Source organism: Vulpes lagopus, chromosome 7, assembly GCF_018345385.1.
Source record: "Vulpes lagopus strain Blue_001 chromosome 7, ASM1834538v1, whole genome shotgun sequence".
NCBI classification, from domain to species: Eukaryota; Metazoa; Chordata; class Mammalia; order Carnivora; family Canidae; genus Vulpes; species Vulpes lagopus.
This window is the reverse complement of record NC_054830.1, coordinates 129,019,361-129,037,671: the sequence shown is the minus strand read 5'-3', so window position 1 is coordinate 129,037,671 and position 18,311 is coordinate 129,019,361. Positions and strand designations below refer to the sequence as shown.

At 48.3% G+C, this 18,311-nt stretch overlaps 1 protein-coding gene across 2 annotated transcripts in view; it reads left to right on the top strand.

The window, feature by feature from the left end:
* ADAMTS2 (ADAM metallopeptidase with thrombospondin type 1 motif 2) overlaps window positions 1–18,311 on the top strand; it is a 231,809-nt gene that overhangs the window by 186,800 nt on the left and 26,698 nt on the right. For both annotated transcript variants that reach the window (XM_041761970.1, XM_041761971.1), the window contains exons 10-12: window positions 332–445; window positions 14,746–14,891; window positions 17,775–17,950. In XM_041761970.1, coding sequence (XP_041617904.1) covers window positions 332–445; window positions 14,746–14,891; window positions 17,775–17,950 — 436 coding nt within the window. The remainder of the gene's footprint in view (window positions 1–331; window positions 446–14,745; window positions 14,892–17,774; window positions 17,951–18,311) is intronic.

Below are 18,311 nucleotides of genomic sequence, written 5' to 3'. Positions count from 1 at the left end.
CCTACCCAGGCCAGAGGGATGCCCACGAAGCCTTCCTGCCAGGTACACTGGCTCCCAGCTGTCTGTCCAGGCTCCAATACAAGTGCAGGGGCCAAAGCCTGGGGGTTGGGGATGCCCCACTGCCGGAGAGACATGAAGCAGCCGCTGCATTCTGGAGGTTGTCCCAGCCTCAGAATCACGGGCTGCTCAGGGCACCACACAGGCCTGTCCTGGGCAGCCAAGCTGTGCCTGACTCCGCCCTGTCCAGGAGGACCCTGGGGGACAGGGTGAGGCCCCTGGAGGGTCCCTGCAGTGGGAGACAGCCTGGCGAGCTGCTGGTACTCTCTTCCAGTTCCGGACCTTCGACCCTTGCAAGCAGCTGTGGTGTAGCCACCCTGACAACCCCTACTTTTGCAAGACCAAGAAGGGCCCTCCCCTGGACGGGACCATGTGTGCACCTGGCAAGGTGAGTCGGAGCAGAGGGCAGGCCGTGTGATATGCACAGGCTCCAGGGACAGGCACTGCAGCATGGGTGGGGAGAGGCCTGGGGCCTTCTCAGGGGACCCTGCCTCCTTTCTCATAATGCTGCATACGTGACATCCCAGACTCTCTGCACCCCTCTACTTGCAACACACTAGTTTATCTTTCAGAGCAAACCTGGTGTCCCACAGCTCCTCTCTGTGCTTCAAGAGGAGCTTGGGAACCCCCTCACCTGAGGAGCAGTTTCAGGGTTCCCACAGCCTGTGGGACACTGTGGACACTGTGAGTGACTGGGTCAGCCAGCATTGGAGGCTGTTGGCCACCGGGTCCCAAGGCTCAGCATCAGGCTTCGCCTTTTCATCCCTGTTGCCTCCGTGTATGCCCCCTGATGGGCACATTGTCCCTTGAGGCAGCTCCATGGCTGCTCCTGGCACCTGCCAGCCACCCAGACCCACTCCTCATCCTCCAGCAGCTTGACAAAAGGTGGGCTTTTCTCACCATGTCTTTTCAGCCAAAACTCTGGGCTTGATTCCCATAGGCTCATATAAGATCGTGTGCCTGCTTTTCAGTCAGTCGCTTGCTGCGGGCTAGCTTATGTGGGTGAGCCTAAACCTGCATGACCACTCACGAAGCCCCAGACCTGAGTGGGGAGTGCAAGGGGTGCACATCAGTACGCGGGCCCCAACATCAGGCCCCCCAAGTCAAGGCCCCCAGGTCATCTGGGCATGAGGTTCTTCCACGCAGGTCTAAAATTCTGGCTTATTTTAGTTCCTGATAGACCTTAAAGATACAGGTTCCCAGGCTCACCCCTGCAGATTTTGGTTTGAGGTGAGGATGGGGAATTGTGTTGGTTTTTGTTTTTTTATCTTTTAAACTATGGTGAAATTTGTACAACATAATATTTGCCATTTTAACCGTGTTATACAATTCAGTGACTTCTCAGTATATTCAGTGTCTTGCAGCCATATCATTAGGTAGTTCCAGAACTTCTTCATCACCACAAAAGGGGAGCCTATTAAGCAGTGACTCCCTGCTCCCCTCCTGTCTCCTGCTCCCTGGACCACTAATCTGCCCTTCTGTCTCTGTGGATTTGCCCATTCTGGAATTCTAGAGGAGCAGAATCAGACAGTATATGGCCTTTTGTGTTTTTAAAGTTCATCCATTGTAGCACATATCAGTGTTTTTTTCCTTTTGATGGCTGAGTAATATTCCACTGTGTGGCTAGACAATAGTTTGTTTATATGTTCACCCACTGATGGACGCTTGGGTTGTTTCCACCTTATGGTGCTTGTGTATAGTGCTGCTGTGAACATCTGTGTACAGATTTTTGTTTGAAGATCTGGGAATTGGTATTTTTAAGGGTGTGCCTAGGTGATTGAGCCGTGCCCCCAGACTCCACGAACCGTTAGAAGTTGGAGGTGAGATGTTGTTAGTAATGTGCCAGGGACCTCATAAAGCCAGAACTGACCATATAGCCCTCCTCCCCACAGAAGTTCAATGGAGGGCACAGGGGCTTGGAGCCTAGCTCAGCATGGCTTCTCACCCCACCTTCGGTCCTCACTTTCGGCCATCCCACCCTGCATAGACAGAAGGCAGATGGAGGAGGAGTCTGGCCTGAACAAGTGTAACCACCAAGGGATCCCAGCCACTGGGAGAAGGTGGACCAGGAAATGCCTGCATTTCCAGAATGCCAATTGCCCTCCCTTCTCTTGTGGGGCGGGGAGAGGGTAGTCTGTTGAGGAAGGTGCACAGATATGGCCAGAGTGCTTCTCCTTACAGAAACCACTGACCTGGCCATTGCCCTTCCTTCTTTTTTTTTTTTCTTCATTCATTCTTTTTGGTGGCATGATCCTTTATTCATTTAGCCCAGTAAATACAATTATATTTTATTTGTTAAAGAGTAGAGCTTTGCTGAATGTGTTGGGGGCAGAGCTGGGGCTGGGCTCAGCCTGCCCTGGTTCCCAAGAGCACAGAGTGAAATTCCTGTCCCACATCAGGAATTCTTGGTGTGTGAAGCTGTGGGTGGAGAGGCAGGGGGAGAAGCATGGGCACTTTCTGGGGGGCTTATCAGACTCCTCTGCCTCTGTGTGTTTGTTATCATTCAATATGCTACTCATCACTGTGTGATTTAATACTTGGGAGGCAGCCATCCCTTACCTTTCCCTTTCCTGCAAGAAAAGCCACAAGGGCAAGGAGAGAAGGGAGTGAGGATGGAACAGGAATGAAGGACTCCTCAGGGATGAGGGCTATGATGAGTCAGCTGCCGTCCGGGGGCCCCCCAGCCCCGGTAGGGGGTGACAGAGCTCAGGCTCCGGACACAGTGTGGCGACCTGGGATCCTTATTGTGCATACTCTCCAGCAGCTCATCCCAAGTGCATTGTCCCCTCTTGTCCTCCCCAGCCAGATTGTTCTCCTTCTTACTCAGTTTCATGTATTACCCACCATCTCCCAAAGAGAGCAATCCGTATCTATATTCCACACACAGGGATGACCTGGAGAGAGTACACACAAGAACCACCTGCCCTCCACTTTTTGGTTTCATGCTCGTTTGCTGTCTGGCCCTGGGTCAGACACAGTGGGGGCCGGGTAGGCAGGGGAGGTCTGCGACGCCCTTGGGGTTCAGGGACCCATGCCTCAGAGAGATGAAGCAGAGAGGATCAGGGTGGTGAGGAAAGAGCAAGAGCCGGTGGTGCAGAGCTCTCCCATGAGATCAAGAGATGGATTTGGCTGAGAGAGGAGAGGGGAGCGTGTTGCCCTTGGACAGAGAAGTGGGTAGTAGGCCTGAGCATCAAGCTGCTTGGTCACCTCACATCCGTATTTATTCATCCATTCACATCCATCACATGTGTCCGCCTCCTCTGCCTCCTTCTGACCTCACCATCTGTGAGGGTTAGCCATGAGCATGAAGAGACAGCTGTTACATGGCAGTGAGGATGGGGCCAGGGAGTGGCCTGTCAGGGAACTCAAGCTTCCCTGTCACTGACCCCACTGAAGCCGCAAAGGTAGGGAGAAGTGAAATGAGAAGTCCAGGTGGGAGATGATACAGAGCAGGAGCCTGTGGAGGAAGGCTAGGGAGGGCAGATGAGATGGGGAGGGGTGGTGCTTTAAAATGCAGCATATTAATATAAAATTTGAGGTGGAGTGAGACCAACAGACCAGAAGATGATTGCCAGTGAAAAAACAGTTTCTCACAGATCCCAAAAGGAAGGGCTACAAGGTGCCACGTGTGGAAGCACCAGGATGGGTCAGGAGGCAAAAGGTGGGGCGACTGTGCAGAAGGGGAGGTGGGTGGACGGATGGGGTAACTGGGTGATAAACATTAAGGAAGGGCGCATGATGAGATGACACTGGGTGTTGTATGTTGACAAATTGAATTTAAATTAAAAAAAATTTTTTTAAAAGGGAACAGGCGACCCAGCATAAGCAGGCTTAGAATTGGCCAATGTTACACATATAATATCAGTGGGCTGTGGGCCAGAGGGACTGCCCTTAATCCTCTGGTGCCTGCCTCTTGGGTGATTCTGGCAGGGAATGCTGGCCTTGAGAATGACAGTCTGACAGAGGAAACCCTGGATTGGTTGGTTTGCATCTAAAAATCACACTACTGCATGAGCTGTTTACTATTACTCTAGAGATTGGCTAATCCTGGGAGGGGCAGGCACTTTAGGGTCTTTAGGTGTCAAAGCATCAGAATCCAGAAAACAAAAGACATAGTGACCCCACATGGCTCTCCAGGAGGCCATGGTGATAGCCAGTTTCTGTCTCTCCCTGTTCAGTTTGCTGGCGACAGGCATGCCCAGGATACTGTGGAGCAGGGTCAGGCCCAGCACAGGGGGCACTCCCAGGTGCCTCTGCTCTGCAGGCCAGGCTGGTGGGCTCACACAGGGTCAGGGCAGAGGGTGTCTGCAGGCCCAGGGAGGAGGTCAAGAATGACTCCTGCTTCAGTGTATCTGTTGGCAGGAAAGAGTCCCCCATTTGCTCTCACATTTGCATGTGGCATCTTGGGGAAGTGATACCCACCCTCAGTTTTCGTGAATTCCATTTCAGAAACACGTGCCCCATGTAAAGGCCCTGTAATGCTCCTGTATAAAGCTTCCTATTTCCCTGCATAGTTGAGAACTGGCAGGCAGACATAGTGACAGGGATAGCTCAGAATCTGTGCCTGGGAGTTCGAGCCCTGGGTGTCCTTCCTCACATGGGACCTTGAGCCATCCTTTCTCCCTCCAGCAGGTCACCTAAGTAAGTGTCCAACTCACTTATCCTCACAGCTCCCTGCTCGGGACACGCTGGTGGGTGGAGGAAGGTTGAGGATCTCAGTGGTTCATGCACTTCTCTGAAACAGGGCAGTCCTGCCTCAAAGGCTTTCAGACAACCCAGCAGAATTCCTAGCCTGCTGAGGTGCGTCAGCACGCTCATGGTACTTATCCCATGAGGCAGCCCATCAGCCTGTTGTGGTCTCAGAATTCACTCAGGAGAAGCAACTTTATGCTTTTAAATGTTCAAGCCTCTCTGTTGCATGGAATATTTGTAGGCATTTAAACTTATGTTTATAAAGCATTTTTAAAACATTAAACATGTTTGTAAAAAATAATAACCCTAAGGCACCTGGGTGGCTCAGTTGGTTAAGCGTCTGCCTTTGGCTCAGGTCATGATCACCAGGGTCCTGGAATCAAGTCCCATGTTGGGCTGTCTGCTCAGTGGGGAGCCTGCTTCTCCCTCTGCCTCCTGCTCCCCCTGCTTGTGTTCTCTCACTCTCTCTCTCTCTGTCAAATAAATAAGCAACATATTTTAAAAGATAAAAAAATAAAAATCAGTCATTCAGGAGGAAATAAACCAAAATATTGGAAGGGTGGCTTCTGGGTGGTGGATTTAAGGGTGAGTTTCCCTTCTTTTTGTCTTGCTTGGTGTTTTCTACAATGCATGTGTATTGCCTCTGCTGATTTGGACCTGAGCCTGTGGAGGAGGTGGTCCTCCTCACACTGTGGGCATGTGGGATGTCTGAACCCAGCTCCCTATTTCCAGACTTGGGACTGATGTGTCCAACAGGGACAAGGAGACCACTGTCTGGCCTCCTCCATTCCTCCTGGTCCTTGGTTCCCTTGACCAGCAATGACTTGGAGGTTGGGTCCCAGTCCTAGCCTTCAGAGATGCAGGAGCGCTCACTCTCCCTGTGTCTTAATCAGTTCGGGCTGCTGTCAAAAAAAATGCTACAGACTGAGGGCTTAAACAGCAGATATTTATTTCTTATAGCTCTGAAGGCTGGAAGTCTGAGATCAGGGTGCCAGCACGTTTGGGTTCTGGTGAAGGTTGCAGAATCCTCTTTCTCACATCTTCTTAAAAAGGCACCAATCTTAAAAGAGGTTTTACCCTCATGACCCATCACCCCCCAAAGACCCCCACATTCTAATACCATCACATTGGTGCTTAGGCTTTCACATACGGGTTTTGGGAGGACACATTCATTATTACCTGGGCCTTCTTCCTTGCCTTGTACCACCAGCTAGGGGGCCAGCAGCCAGCATTTCTGTGGGTTCTTCGCCTCCCTTCCATGGTTAAGTGAGGGGCACTGTGGGGTGAGAGATGAGGTAACCATGGCCTGGAAGGACATGACCAGTGTCACCAGTGGCCTGCATGTGGCCAGGCCTGCCTGACACCAGGCTTGCCAGCTGTGTAACAGCCTTATGATGATGGAGCCATTGGCCACTTGCCCAGAGCCCAGAAAGGGGAATCCAGAGAGTGGCAGCCTTTGTCACACCTCACAAGGGCTCACACTGGTGTGAAGGCAGGACTGGGAGTCCCTGGGTGGGTTAAGGAAGGGCAAGAGGTCTGTGTCAGGAAGAAGGAAGGAAGGAAGGAAAGAAGGAGCAAATAGGGAGGAAAGAAGTGAGGCAGCCTCCCAAACAGAGTTGTACACAGTGATGGGGGCGCAGGGAAGGGCCCTTCTGAGAGATGAGATCCAGGACAGATGCCTGGCAGTGACTTGGGCATGGAGGTGGCAACCTGGCTCCCCTGGAATGGATTCTGAGACAAAGATCCGATTGCAGCCATCTTTCTGGGGAGCGCTTACAGGAGGATCACCATCTATGGGGAGAATGAGGCATCAAACAGCAATATGGCCACAATATGGGTGTCAGGAGACCCTATCCAAAGCTCTGGGCTGGCAGAGCTCTGAAGCTATGCCCAGCCTTGACCAGTAGTTGGCTATGCCTGTCCCCAGGAAAGAGGCATGACTCTGGGACAGGAAGCACACTTTGGCTGTGCATGTCCTAAAGAGGGACTCAGCTGTGAGCATGAGCAACCAACACACTTCTTGGCTAGGGAGAGTGAGAGCCTGGCCTAGAGGGGGATCTCTTCTGGCATCCACTGCACTGGATGTGGGGGAAGGAAGTGGGGTGATGGGTTTCCTGAGCAGAGGCATTCCCAAAAGCAGGGAGGAAAGACAGTGTGGTCTGTTCAGAGAGCAGTCAGCAGCCAGGCACCTGGCATGGTGGCGGGAGATGAAGCAGGAGGGGTGAGTAGGGAGCTGGTCATACAGGGCCTTTGATACCAGGCTAAGGAGCTAGTCTGAATCCTACAGCGTGGGACCCTGCAGAAGGTTTTGAGGAGGAACAGAGGTAAATTTATCATGAAGCTTAGGATATAAAATTCCGGGCTTCTCACTTCCACAGGGCCTCTTTCAGGACCCCTCCTGTGTTCACATGGTCATGTGTTTTCATAAATTTTGCAAAAGTATATTTTAACCATAAGATCTAGCCAATTAAGATCACTTCTCTTTTCACTCCCTCTCCCCTTCCAACATACTTCTTTCACTGGCATTAGAGTGGCAATAGGTGCTTTGTGGCTTTGGCTAAGGAGAAATTGCATTTGAGGTCTATTTATTGGCTTATTTACATGGTCTCAGTATCTTTCACGTACGGCTAAGCTACTGTAGTTGTCCAGGGGTAGGAATAATGTCCAGAGGCATTCCTACCACCGCCTCGCCAACTCATTCAGCGTCACTGTGGAGTATGTGCTGTGTGTCCCCTCTGATCATTGGACAAAAGGAGCCTCAGCTGGACCTAAGGTCACTACAGCTTCCATATTGACGATAGTTTGTTTGCTTTTGGGGGTCTGTCTTGCAGATGGGCTCCTTTAAACACAGATCCTACTTGGACGTCTCTTTAAAAAGGCTAAGTGTAACCAGATGGCCTGCTTGTTAAAAAGCTGTCCACGCCTCACAACATATGTACTACAAAATATAAAGGTGCTAAAATAAAATCCCAAAGACCAGGAGAGAAATCTGAGTGCAAATGGGATGCAAAAAGTTTATTCAAAATGTTGATGAAGCTTGAATATGCCAGTTTAACTGCAATTTTGAAAGTTGTTCTGGAAGGCTTCAATAAAATAAGAGAAATGACAGGCTTCTGATTCAAATAGGTGGATAAGAGTACCTTCTGTCATTTTCAAAATTATGTATTGAAGAAAATTCAGATAAAAATTAATAGAAAATGAAAGGGAAAATGGAGTAAAGAAATCAGGAGAAGTAACACCGACTTCAGAAACTTAATTGTAATAAGAAAAGGTCTCAGATCAAACCCCAAAGCAGCCATTCATTAGGAGGAAAAGGTAAATATCATAGGGAAGTAACAGACAGGTTCTTGAAATATTTGACAATCCAGTTAATGAAGGGGAGTGAATCTGATGAACGCATGGGAGAAGCATTTAAACTTCTTCCTGACTTGACATGAAATGTTGACAACATGAAAGACAATCCAAAGCTCAGAATGTTGCCCCTACAATAGTCAATAGCAACTTACTGAATGTTACATTTAAAATCAGGCTCTAACCAAGAAAACTTGAAATGCCCTGACATCCACATCAGGAAACAGACTAGATAGCAGTTTCTCCAGATTTGATTATGTGAATGTTCCTATGACACCACCAATACCTTCTCTAAATTGCCAATTATTTAAAAAAGAAAATATGTCCCTCGACATGCTAGAGCCAGAGTTAGCAAACTGTCACACACAGACCTAGGCCACCTGCCACCTGGCTCCCCGCTCCCCAACACCTTTACTAAGATGTGATTCACATTTAAAATTGCCCATTTAGGGGTGCCTGGGTGGTTCAGTCAGTTAAGCGTCTGCCTTCAGTTTAGGTCATGATCCTGGGATTCTGGGATCTAGCCCCCGTGTCAGGCTCTCTGCTCAGTGGTGAGTCTGCTTCTCCCTCTCCCCCTGCTTGTCTTCTCTCTCTCTGTCTCTCTCTCTCTCAAATAAATAAAATCTAAAAAAATAAAATTGTCCATTTGAAGTGTACAATTCGGTGGTTTTCAGTATATTCACAGGGCTGTGCAACTATCACAACACTCAAATTTTAGAACATTTTGGTCACTCCAGGGAGAAGTGCCATACCCATTAGCATTCTCCCTGGCTCATTCTCTCCCCTCAACCCCTGACCAGTCCTGAGCAATCACTAATCTACTTTCTGTGTCTGTAGATTTGCCTCTTCTGGACATTTCTTATCAATGGAATTGTATAATATGTGTCCTTTGTGTCTGGCTTTATTTAATCAGCATAATGTTTTCAAAATTCTTCTGTGTTATAGCACATGTCAGTACTCTCTTCCTTTTAGTGGCTGAATAATAATCCATTGTAAAGATATACTGTGTTTTATTTATCCATTTATCAGTTGATGGTCATCTGAATTGTTTCTTCTTTTCAGCTGTTACGAGAAATGCTGCTGTAAACATTCCTGTGCAAGTTATGGGTGGATGTGTCACTTTTCTTGGATATGTACCTAGAAGTGGAATTACTGAATCTTACAGTAGCTCTGTGTTCACATTTTGAGAAACTGCCAAACTCCTTGCCAAAGCAGCTGTACCTTTTTTACATTCCAACTAGCACTGTATGAGGGTTCTAATTTCTTTATATCCTCTCCCAAACTTGTTATCATCTGTATTTTTATTGCAACCATCCCAGGGGGTAGGAAGTGTCATCTCATTGTGGTTTTGATTGGCATTTCCCTAGTGATCTGTGATGTTGGGCATCTTTTCATCATGTGCTTAGTGGTGATTCACACACACGTGTGTGATATATAAGATATATGTGTACCTTGGGGGGGGGTAAATGTCTATTCATATCCTTTGCATATTTTTAATTGAGTTATTTATCTTTTTATTATTGAGCTATAGGAGTTCTTTATATATATTTGTATCCCAATAAGGGATGCACAAAATGGTTTGCGACCATTTTTTTTCTGTTTTGTGGTTTGTCTTGTCAGTTTCATGACAGTATCATTTTATGCACAAAAGGTTTTAATTTTAATAAGATTCAGTTTATCTATATATTTTTTCTTTTGTTGCCTGTGCTTTTGGTATTGTATCTAAGAAACCATTGCCATTAGGTCAAGAAGATATATTTCTGTGCTGTATTCTGAGGCTAGCCCTTACATTTAGGTTTATGATCCATTTTCAGTTGACTTTTGTGCATGGTGTGAGGTAGGTGTCTGACCTCATTCTTTTGCATGTGGACATCTGGTCATCTCCGCACCATTATTGAAGAGACTGTTCTCTTTCTGTTGAATCATATTGTTACCCTTGTTTGAAACCAGCTGACCACATGTAAGGGTTCATTTCTGACTCTGCATTCTTTGCCATCAATAGATTTGTCTATCCTTATGACAGAGCCGCATTGTCTTGATTACTGTAGTTTTGTGTTAGACTTTGAAGTGGGGAAGTGCAAGTTGTCTAACTTTTTCTTTTTCAAAATTTATTTGGCTATTTCCAGTCCTTTGACCTGTCAGAATGGCTAGAACCCAAGACAAGAAATAACAAATGTTGGCAAGGATGTCTGTATTTTAAGAGCAGTTTTTCAATTTCTGCAAAACTCCAGCTGGGATTTTGAAAGGATTACATTGAATCTAGAGTATCAGTATATTAACAATATGAACCATAAATACAAGATATCTTTCTTTTTATTTGGACATTTAATTTATTTCAACAGTATTTTTTAGTTTTTAAGGTGCATGTTTTATACTTCCTTTGTTCAATTTATTACTAAGGTTTTTTTCTTCTTTTTGATGCTATTGCAGATAGATTCTTAATTTCACTTCCACTGTATTATAGGATAAACTCTTCATAGAAATACAATTGATTTTTCTGTATTGATCTTGTGCCCTGCAATCTCACTCAGTTTCTTTATTAGATCTAATAGCTTTTTAGTGGATTCTTTAGTAGGAGTTTCTATATGTAAAATCGTGTCACCTGCAAATAGAGATAGTTTTACTTCTTCCTTTTCAATCTGGATGCCTTTTATTTCTTTTTTTGAGGGGGCTACTTTTCCTGGCCAGAACTTCCAGTACAATGTTGACTTTGTTCTTGATCATAGGGGGAAATCATTCATTCCTTCATCATTAAGTATGATATTAGCTACAGGTAGTTCTTCAATGTCCCTTATCAGATTGAGGAAGTTCTCTTCTATTCCTTGTCATGTGTGTGTGTGTGTGTGTGTGTGTGTGTGTGTGTGTGTGCACATGCACGCCTGTGTTTTCAGGAAAGGATGTTGGTGATTGCCAGATTTCATTTTTTGAGTCTTGAGGCAATCATACAGTCTGTTATTTATTTTGTTAATATGGTCTATTACATTGCTTGATTTTCAGATATTAAACCTGGCACTCCTGGGATAACCTGGTTGTAGTATATAATCTTTTCATATGGGTTAGAATTGGTATGCTAGGATTTTGTTGAAGATTTTTGTGTATTTTCATAAGAGATATTGGTCTGCAGTTTTTTTCTGGCAGTATCTCTGTCTGGTTTTAGTATCAGGGTAATACTAGCCTCATAGAATGAATTGGGGAATTTCTTTTTCTCCCATATTTTGGAAGAGTTCATGAAGGAATGGTATCAATGTTTTTTTAAGCATTCAGTAGAATTCACTAAGGAAGCCATCGGGGATTGGGATATTATTTGTGGGAGATTTTTAATCACTCATTTAATCTCTTTACTTATTATAGGTCTACTCTGATTTTCCACATCTTATTAAAGTGGTTTTGGCAGTCTGTGTTTTTCTAAAAAAATGTCCATTTCCAGCACTCTTTGTTTATTTCATGTGGATTTGGATTATTATTTGGTGTCACTTGCTTTCACCTGAATAATTTCCTTTAGTATTTTCCTATGAGGCAATCAGATAGCCATAAATTCTCTGTTTTTGTTTGTGTGAGAATGTTTTTATTTTAGCTTTGTTGTTCAGAGATAGTTGTATTGATTATCCTTGGTTAACACCACTGCCTCTGGCCTCCATTATTTCTGATTAAGCGTCAGCTCTTGATTTTATTGGGCTTTCCTTATACACGATGAATCTTTTTCCTCTTACTTCTTTGGACATTTTCATTGTCTTTCACTAATTTGACTATCATGTGTCTGGGTACAGATCTCTTTGCATTTATTCTACTTGGGGTTTGTTAAATTTCTTGGGTATATAGGTTAATTTTTTCCCCATCACATTTTAGAAGTTTTCAGCCATTATGTCTTTGAATATTTCCCACTCCTTTTTGTCTCCACTCATCAGATTGCAGAATCGTGACTGATATGTATTCAAGTTTCTGGACTCTGTCTTCTGTCAACTCAGATCTACTGCTGAGCCCTGGGTGAACTTATCGTTCAGCTTTTGAATTTTTCAATTCCAGAATTTCTGTTTGCATTTTTGTAGTAGTTTTTCTCTCTTTCCTGATGTTCCCTATCTGGTGAGACAATGTCCTTTCCTCTCCTTCAGTTCTTTAGACATGGCTCCCATTTGTTCTTGGAGCATATTTATAATAGCTGTTTTGAAATCTGCCTGCTAAGTCCAACATCTGGGCCTCCTCAAAGGTAATTTCTGTCACCTGCTTACTTTCCCATGTGTGGATCACACTCTCCTGTTTCATGTCATGTCAGAAATTTTGGTGGAAACTGGGCATTGGAGACAATACATTGAAGAGACTCTGGATATTGATGCCCTGGATGTTGTTGTGCTGTTGCTTGCTTGTTTATTTGTTTAGCGACTCAGTCACACTGTTTGCATAAACTATATTTGTTTGACCTGCAGTGTGCAGCCATTGATACTGCCCACCGGAAGTCATAGCCTTGGGCCTGTGCATCAGCACCCTGACCACACAGCCCCCAACTCCCACCCCAGGACAGAGGTGTTAGCCACGTTCTCTCTGTCTCTTTCTCTGACTTTCCCAGTAGGCTTTTTCGCTGTTCTGCCCCTACTGGTCACCCAGTTACATTTCACTAGCTGCTGATTTGGAACTCTGTTCCAAATAAAGTTGGTCCCCTTAGGGAGAGCTATGGAACTGGCTGTTCTGCCTCTGCCTCTGGGAAGACCACTGCTCCACTGCACTAGGACTAGGGTGCAGTGTGGCCCACTTCTCACAGGGTGGCATCCTGGCTACAGGTGGGTCCATCAGTGGGGATGGTAGTCCCTACTCTTCTTGGCTTTTTCTTTTTAAGACAGGACCTCTGCCCTACAAGCAGGCCAGGGAAAGGTCTGTCTAGGTCTAGGATTCTTAGCCTGACATCTGGAGTAGAATCTTATATCTGGGGTAGAATCTTCACCCAGCAATGGGAGCCCTAGTCCTTTTGTCTCTGCTGGCTGGAATTGACTTTCTGCAAGACAGTGTTGTGAGTTGGGAGGTGCCAGTGACTTGGCCTTCCCAGGGTCAAATTGTAGCCCCAGACTGGGAGCAGGGAGGATAGATAGCTCCATTTTCTAGGCAGTAAAGCTCTGCCCCCCTGAGTTGGGGGTGGGGGGAGGAATAGGCAGGGGTTATGGCCCAAATGCCATAGACTTTCACGTTTTTTTTTTTCTTTAAAGATTTTATATATTTATTTGAGAGAGAGAGAGAGAGAGAGAGCAAGAGCATGCACAAGCAGGGGGAGCTGCAGGCAGAGGGAGAGGAAGAGGCAGGGTCCCTGCTGAGCAGGAAGCCTGACACAGGGCTCGATCCCAGGACCCTAAGATCATGACCTGAGCTGAAGGCAGATGCTTAACCCACTGAGCCACCTGGGTGCCCCAACTTCACTCTTCTCACCAAGATTTTGTAGATATCCTTGAAAAAATGTTTCCCCATCTGTTGTATCAACTTTAGGACAATTTCTAATACTTTAAGTGGTTGTTTTTTAAAAAATATTTTTCACCAGTTAAATGGTTATCTTACTGAGGAAGGAGTTCACCAAGCTCCTTATAGGTCCACCATAGACGTTTCCACGTGCTCTCTGTTTCTGTAAATAAAGTTTTTGGGGATACAGCCATGTTCATTCACTGGTGTTGCCTGTAGCTGCATTCATGCTCCAGTGGCAGAGGTGAGTAGTTACAAAAGAGATCATGTAACCAAAATAGCTTCTGGTCCTTACAGAGAAAGTTTGCAGAGGAATGGCTGCATTATCTTTGTGTTCTCAATATGAGAAACAGACTTACAAAATGACATTCTGAAACTGGATAGCTCCCGGGGTGCCTGGAATCCACTCAGCTTCTTTGCATGTACCTGTGGCTTGGGCGTTACATGAGGAGGGGATGGACAAGTTTGCCATTAGAAGTGCAGGAAAAGTTGTAGCAGCTGGCTAATTCGAAAAAAAAAAAAATCATTGTACTCTGCTTTTGGTTGTGTGCACAGTATTGGTCCATTGTTAAATTTTTAACTTTTTGTGCTGTATTTTCTTGTTCTAAATCAATATTCCATTTTATATCTAATGTGTTATATTTTGTAATCTCCTTCCTAAAGCGGTGCTAAGTTGTATGAGTGTCCTCCCCGTGGGAGGCTGGGGAGCAGTGTGACCAGATTCAAGTGGTAGGTCTGTGTTCCCTGAGCACCAATGTTCTGCTCCCTGGGTTCATGAATGCTTACCATGTTAGCTTGCCACCTGACCTTCATGTCCATTATATTTCCTTTAAACATAAATGTGTAAGTCCTGTATGTCTCGGAAGTCACTGGCCTGACCTGCCAGGTGCTTCTTTATGAATGCTGCTTCCTTATGAATGTGGCTTCACCTGGAGACATGGTGTGGGGTGCAGGGCAGCCTCTGGCTGAAGGGACAGCAGGCTGGACAAGACGTGGAGGATGGCGGGTGGCCAGGTTGGAGGTCAGGGGGAGCAGGCAGGCCAGCACCTCTCTGGACCTCTCAACGGGGCTCTGAATGCCTAGGGGAGGTGCAGCCTTCTCAGTGCCTCCAGGGCTGAGCACACATCAAGGGAACTGCAGGCTGAAGAGTATGGGGCATCTGAGTGGCCCTGGAACAGTGAGTCATAGGAGTGACCTTCTGTCTTTCAGCATTGCTTTAAAGGACACTGCATCTGGCTGACACCTGACATCCTCAAGCGGGATGGCAACTGGGGTGCTTGGAGTCCATTCGGCTCCTGCTCACGCACCTGTGGCACAGGTGTAAAGTTCCGGACCCGCCAGTGTGACAACCCACAGTGAGTTGGGCCCACTGTTTCCCACCTTCCTGCATGGTAGCTGAGGTCCCTTAGGCCCCTCACTGGCCCCTCGCTGGCTGGAACTATCCTGCTGGGCCCCCGTAACTGTATACCACTTCTGGAGAGGATGCTGGCACAGAAGTCGCATTCCTGAGAGGAAGCAGAGACTCAGAGAGGCAAGGATCTTGCCTCAGGTCACATAGCCTGCTGAGGCAGAGCCAGTCCTGAGGCTTGGAAACATCTCCTAGGCCGCTGGCCTGGAGCCATTCCCCCCGACCTGGCCTGCACCCTGCTCTAGACATTAACTTGCTCTGTCCTTCTTGGTCAAGGGCGTGGAAGACAGAAGGTGTGGCAAAGATGGGGAAATGTGAGTAAGGAGGAGGGCCTTCTTGGGCTCCTGGATGCTGGGAAGCTAAGCAGGGGAACAGCTGTGTGCAGTCAGTCAAGAGGCAGGGTCAGTGACCTGCCGCCCAGGGTGTGTATGGTAGAGATCGCCTAAGGAGGCTGCCCCCATGGGCTCTGGCCTCTGCAGCAGTTCCCATGCCCTGCTTGGCCAGGCCCTGAGCTGGCCCCCAAGAAGCCAGAGGGGGTCAGCAATCTCAGCTCTGGGGAGAGAGGTCAAGTCTACAGTGGTCAGGAAGGGACACAGTCCTGGAATCTAGCGGTGGGAAAGCCCAAACCTCAGGGACACATGTGCTTGGGGCCAGCTGCCCTAGTCACGCCTGGAGAACACTTCTCCTGCTTCTGACCAGTTCTCACCTGAGGGCTCCAGGCCCCATTCTGGTCAGGTGGAAAGTACCCTGCCCCTGCTCCGCTCAAGCACCCCTGCCTCAGGATGAGATATTAGATTGACAGGACAGGAAGCCAGAACCACAGAGGCTCTGGGGTGCTGGGTGAGGCTGGCAGGGTTCCCATCCATGACATGATACCTGGCATGCAGCAAGCCTCAGTACCTGTGATTAGTCTCTGCTGCCTCTTCATGTGCTGATGGAGTGACTTGGGGCCAGGCTGCAGGTCTGGCCCAGCCCCCTGACATCCAGGCCCTGAAGGTTGATGCCCAACTCTGAGCCAGAGGGTCCATTCTCAGGCCTGGCCCTAAGGGAGCTCATGCAGGCTTGAGGTTGGGGAGGTGGGCTCCATGTTCTTTTGTGCTTCCATGCCTGTGTGCTCTAGGGATTTTTTACCCCTCTGCCAGCCCCAGCCTCCTTGGTGGCAGCAAGAGACAAGGACAGCAGTGACAGGAGCTGTCTGTTCACGCAAGCCATCAGGCCCAGTGCCAGCGCTCACCTCCGCATCAGCAGGAGTCTGACAGCACCGTTGGGGAGCCATGGCAACTGTTTATTTACACCAGCATCAGTGGGCAACCCGGGCAGCTGCAGGGCCCTGAGCATTTCAGAGCTCCCCAGCTTCACAGAGCCTCCTTGTCAGCAACCCAGGCAGGCCCCACAGACCTCCCCTTCTGTGCGTTTTCTGGGGGGTGACCACCAGACTTCCCACCCTCCTGTTGGTAGCTGTGGCTCCCTGGACTGAGCTTCCTCTGTTTGCTCTCCCTACTTCGTACCCCTAAAACTGCAGGCGGTCTCATCTCTAGCTCCTTACTTGGTCTTCCTCGCCCACCTCCCCTGAATTCTCCAGCTCACTTTCTATTTTGGAGTTAGCCTGGGTTTCCATTGGAATCAGTACGCCTCCCTCCTGCTGTTTCCCAGATGGTTGTTGCTCCCCGCACCTGCATGCTGTCCTGGTGATGCCCTGGTCTGTATTGTCATTCTCTGCGGCCCCATGGGTGGTGGCCCTGGTGTGAATCTCAGAGCTGCTTCTTTTCATTCACCCCATCAAGCACTGAGGCTTCTTGATTCTTTTTCCAGATTTTTTTTTTAATTTTTAAAATTTATTTGAGAGATAGTAGCTGCAATGGTAGAGGGAGAAGCAGACTCCCCACTGAGCAGGGAACCAAATGCAGAGCTCAATCCTAGGACCCTGAGATCATGACCTGAGCTGAAGGCTTAACCCACTGAGACACCCAGGAACTCCTCTCCACAGATTTCTTGTATCACTTTTTCCCACCGACTTCCCTCAAGAACATGGCACTGGGGCATGAGCCTCACAGAAGCTGCCCTTTCCTTGTCCACTCTGCTGTGCCACATGTGGCCACACTGGCCACCCCTGTCACATGGGCAGAGAAGGACCCTTGCCCAAGTCTTCGGTGGGGGCTCAGATTCTGCTTGGTGCTGCCATGCTGAGCAGATGGTGACAGAGGCCCCGAGCTCCCCCTGGGGTGTGGTCCTGCCAGGTGCTGGAGGCACCTGCTGGCGGCACCTGCTGGCCCATAGCTGGTATCTTTTCTGGCCTTTGCTATGGAGCTAGTGCTTTGTGGATGAGCACTGTTCTCAGTGAAGTGAGGGAATTAGGGAAACTCAACCCCAAGCCTTTGAGGTGGGGGAAAACCGTGAACAGAATGTCTGCTCTGTTCCCGACCCCTGCTGGGAACTTGTGCAGCGGGATCCTGCTGGTTTGGAACTGTTCTTTGAGTTCCCACCATGTGTCAGGCACAAGCCTAGGCCCAGGTGTAGAGGACTCGCCCACCTCTATCTTTTGATTAATGTCCCAGGAAAGGCCAAACCTTAACTCCCAGCCATGGCCCACTGTTGGTTCAGTCACAGCAATGGGAGCTGGGGGTGTGAGTGCTTGGTAGGCCCAGAGGGAGGAATCACTAACTCCTCTATACTTAATACTCTGAGTTCCTGGAGGCTGGGTCCCTTCATTCTGCAGAGCTCCATCCCCACACCCGAGACTCAGGAATCCCCACCAACCCACAGTTGGCACCCCATATGCCAGCCTCTTCCTGTGGCACCAAGCTGCAAGGCCTTCCCCCTTTTCCTCCAGCCCAGCCAACGGGGGCCGCACTTGCTCAGGCCTTGGCTACGATTTCCAGCTCTGCAACTCCCAGGACTGCCCTGATGCCCTGGCTGACTTCCGTGAGGAACAGTGTCGGCAGTGGGACCTGTACTTCGAGCATGGTGATAACCAGCACCACTGGCTGCCCCATGAGCACCGGGATGGTGAGCCCCCAGGGACAGAGTGGAACAGGTGCTCAGAGGCTGTGCCAAGGCTGTGGGCAGGCCAGGGCCTGCACTTTCCTTGAGTAACCTGTGGGCCACACCAGGCTGTCAGCAGAGCCCACCCTGTCCAATGTGGCTACAGGAGCCCAGTCCTGGAATTTTGAATATACAGTTCCAGTTCCTGCCAGGCACTGGGCAGGGGTAGGTCACCAGGCATGAGCCTACTGTCCTCTCTCTGTCACCCGTGTGTGTTACACCAACCAAGAACCTGCTGCATGCCCAGCGTGTGTGGTTCTAAGAGTGGGTGCCAGAGTAGACAGGGTCCCCCTCTCAGAGGGGGCTTGCCATCTGGAGGGAAGGG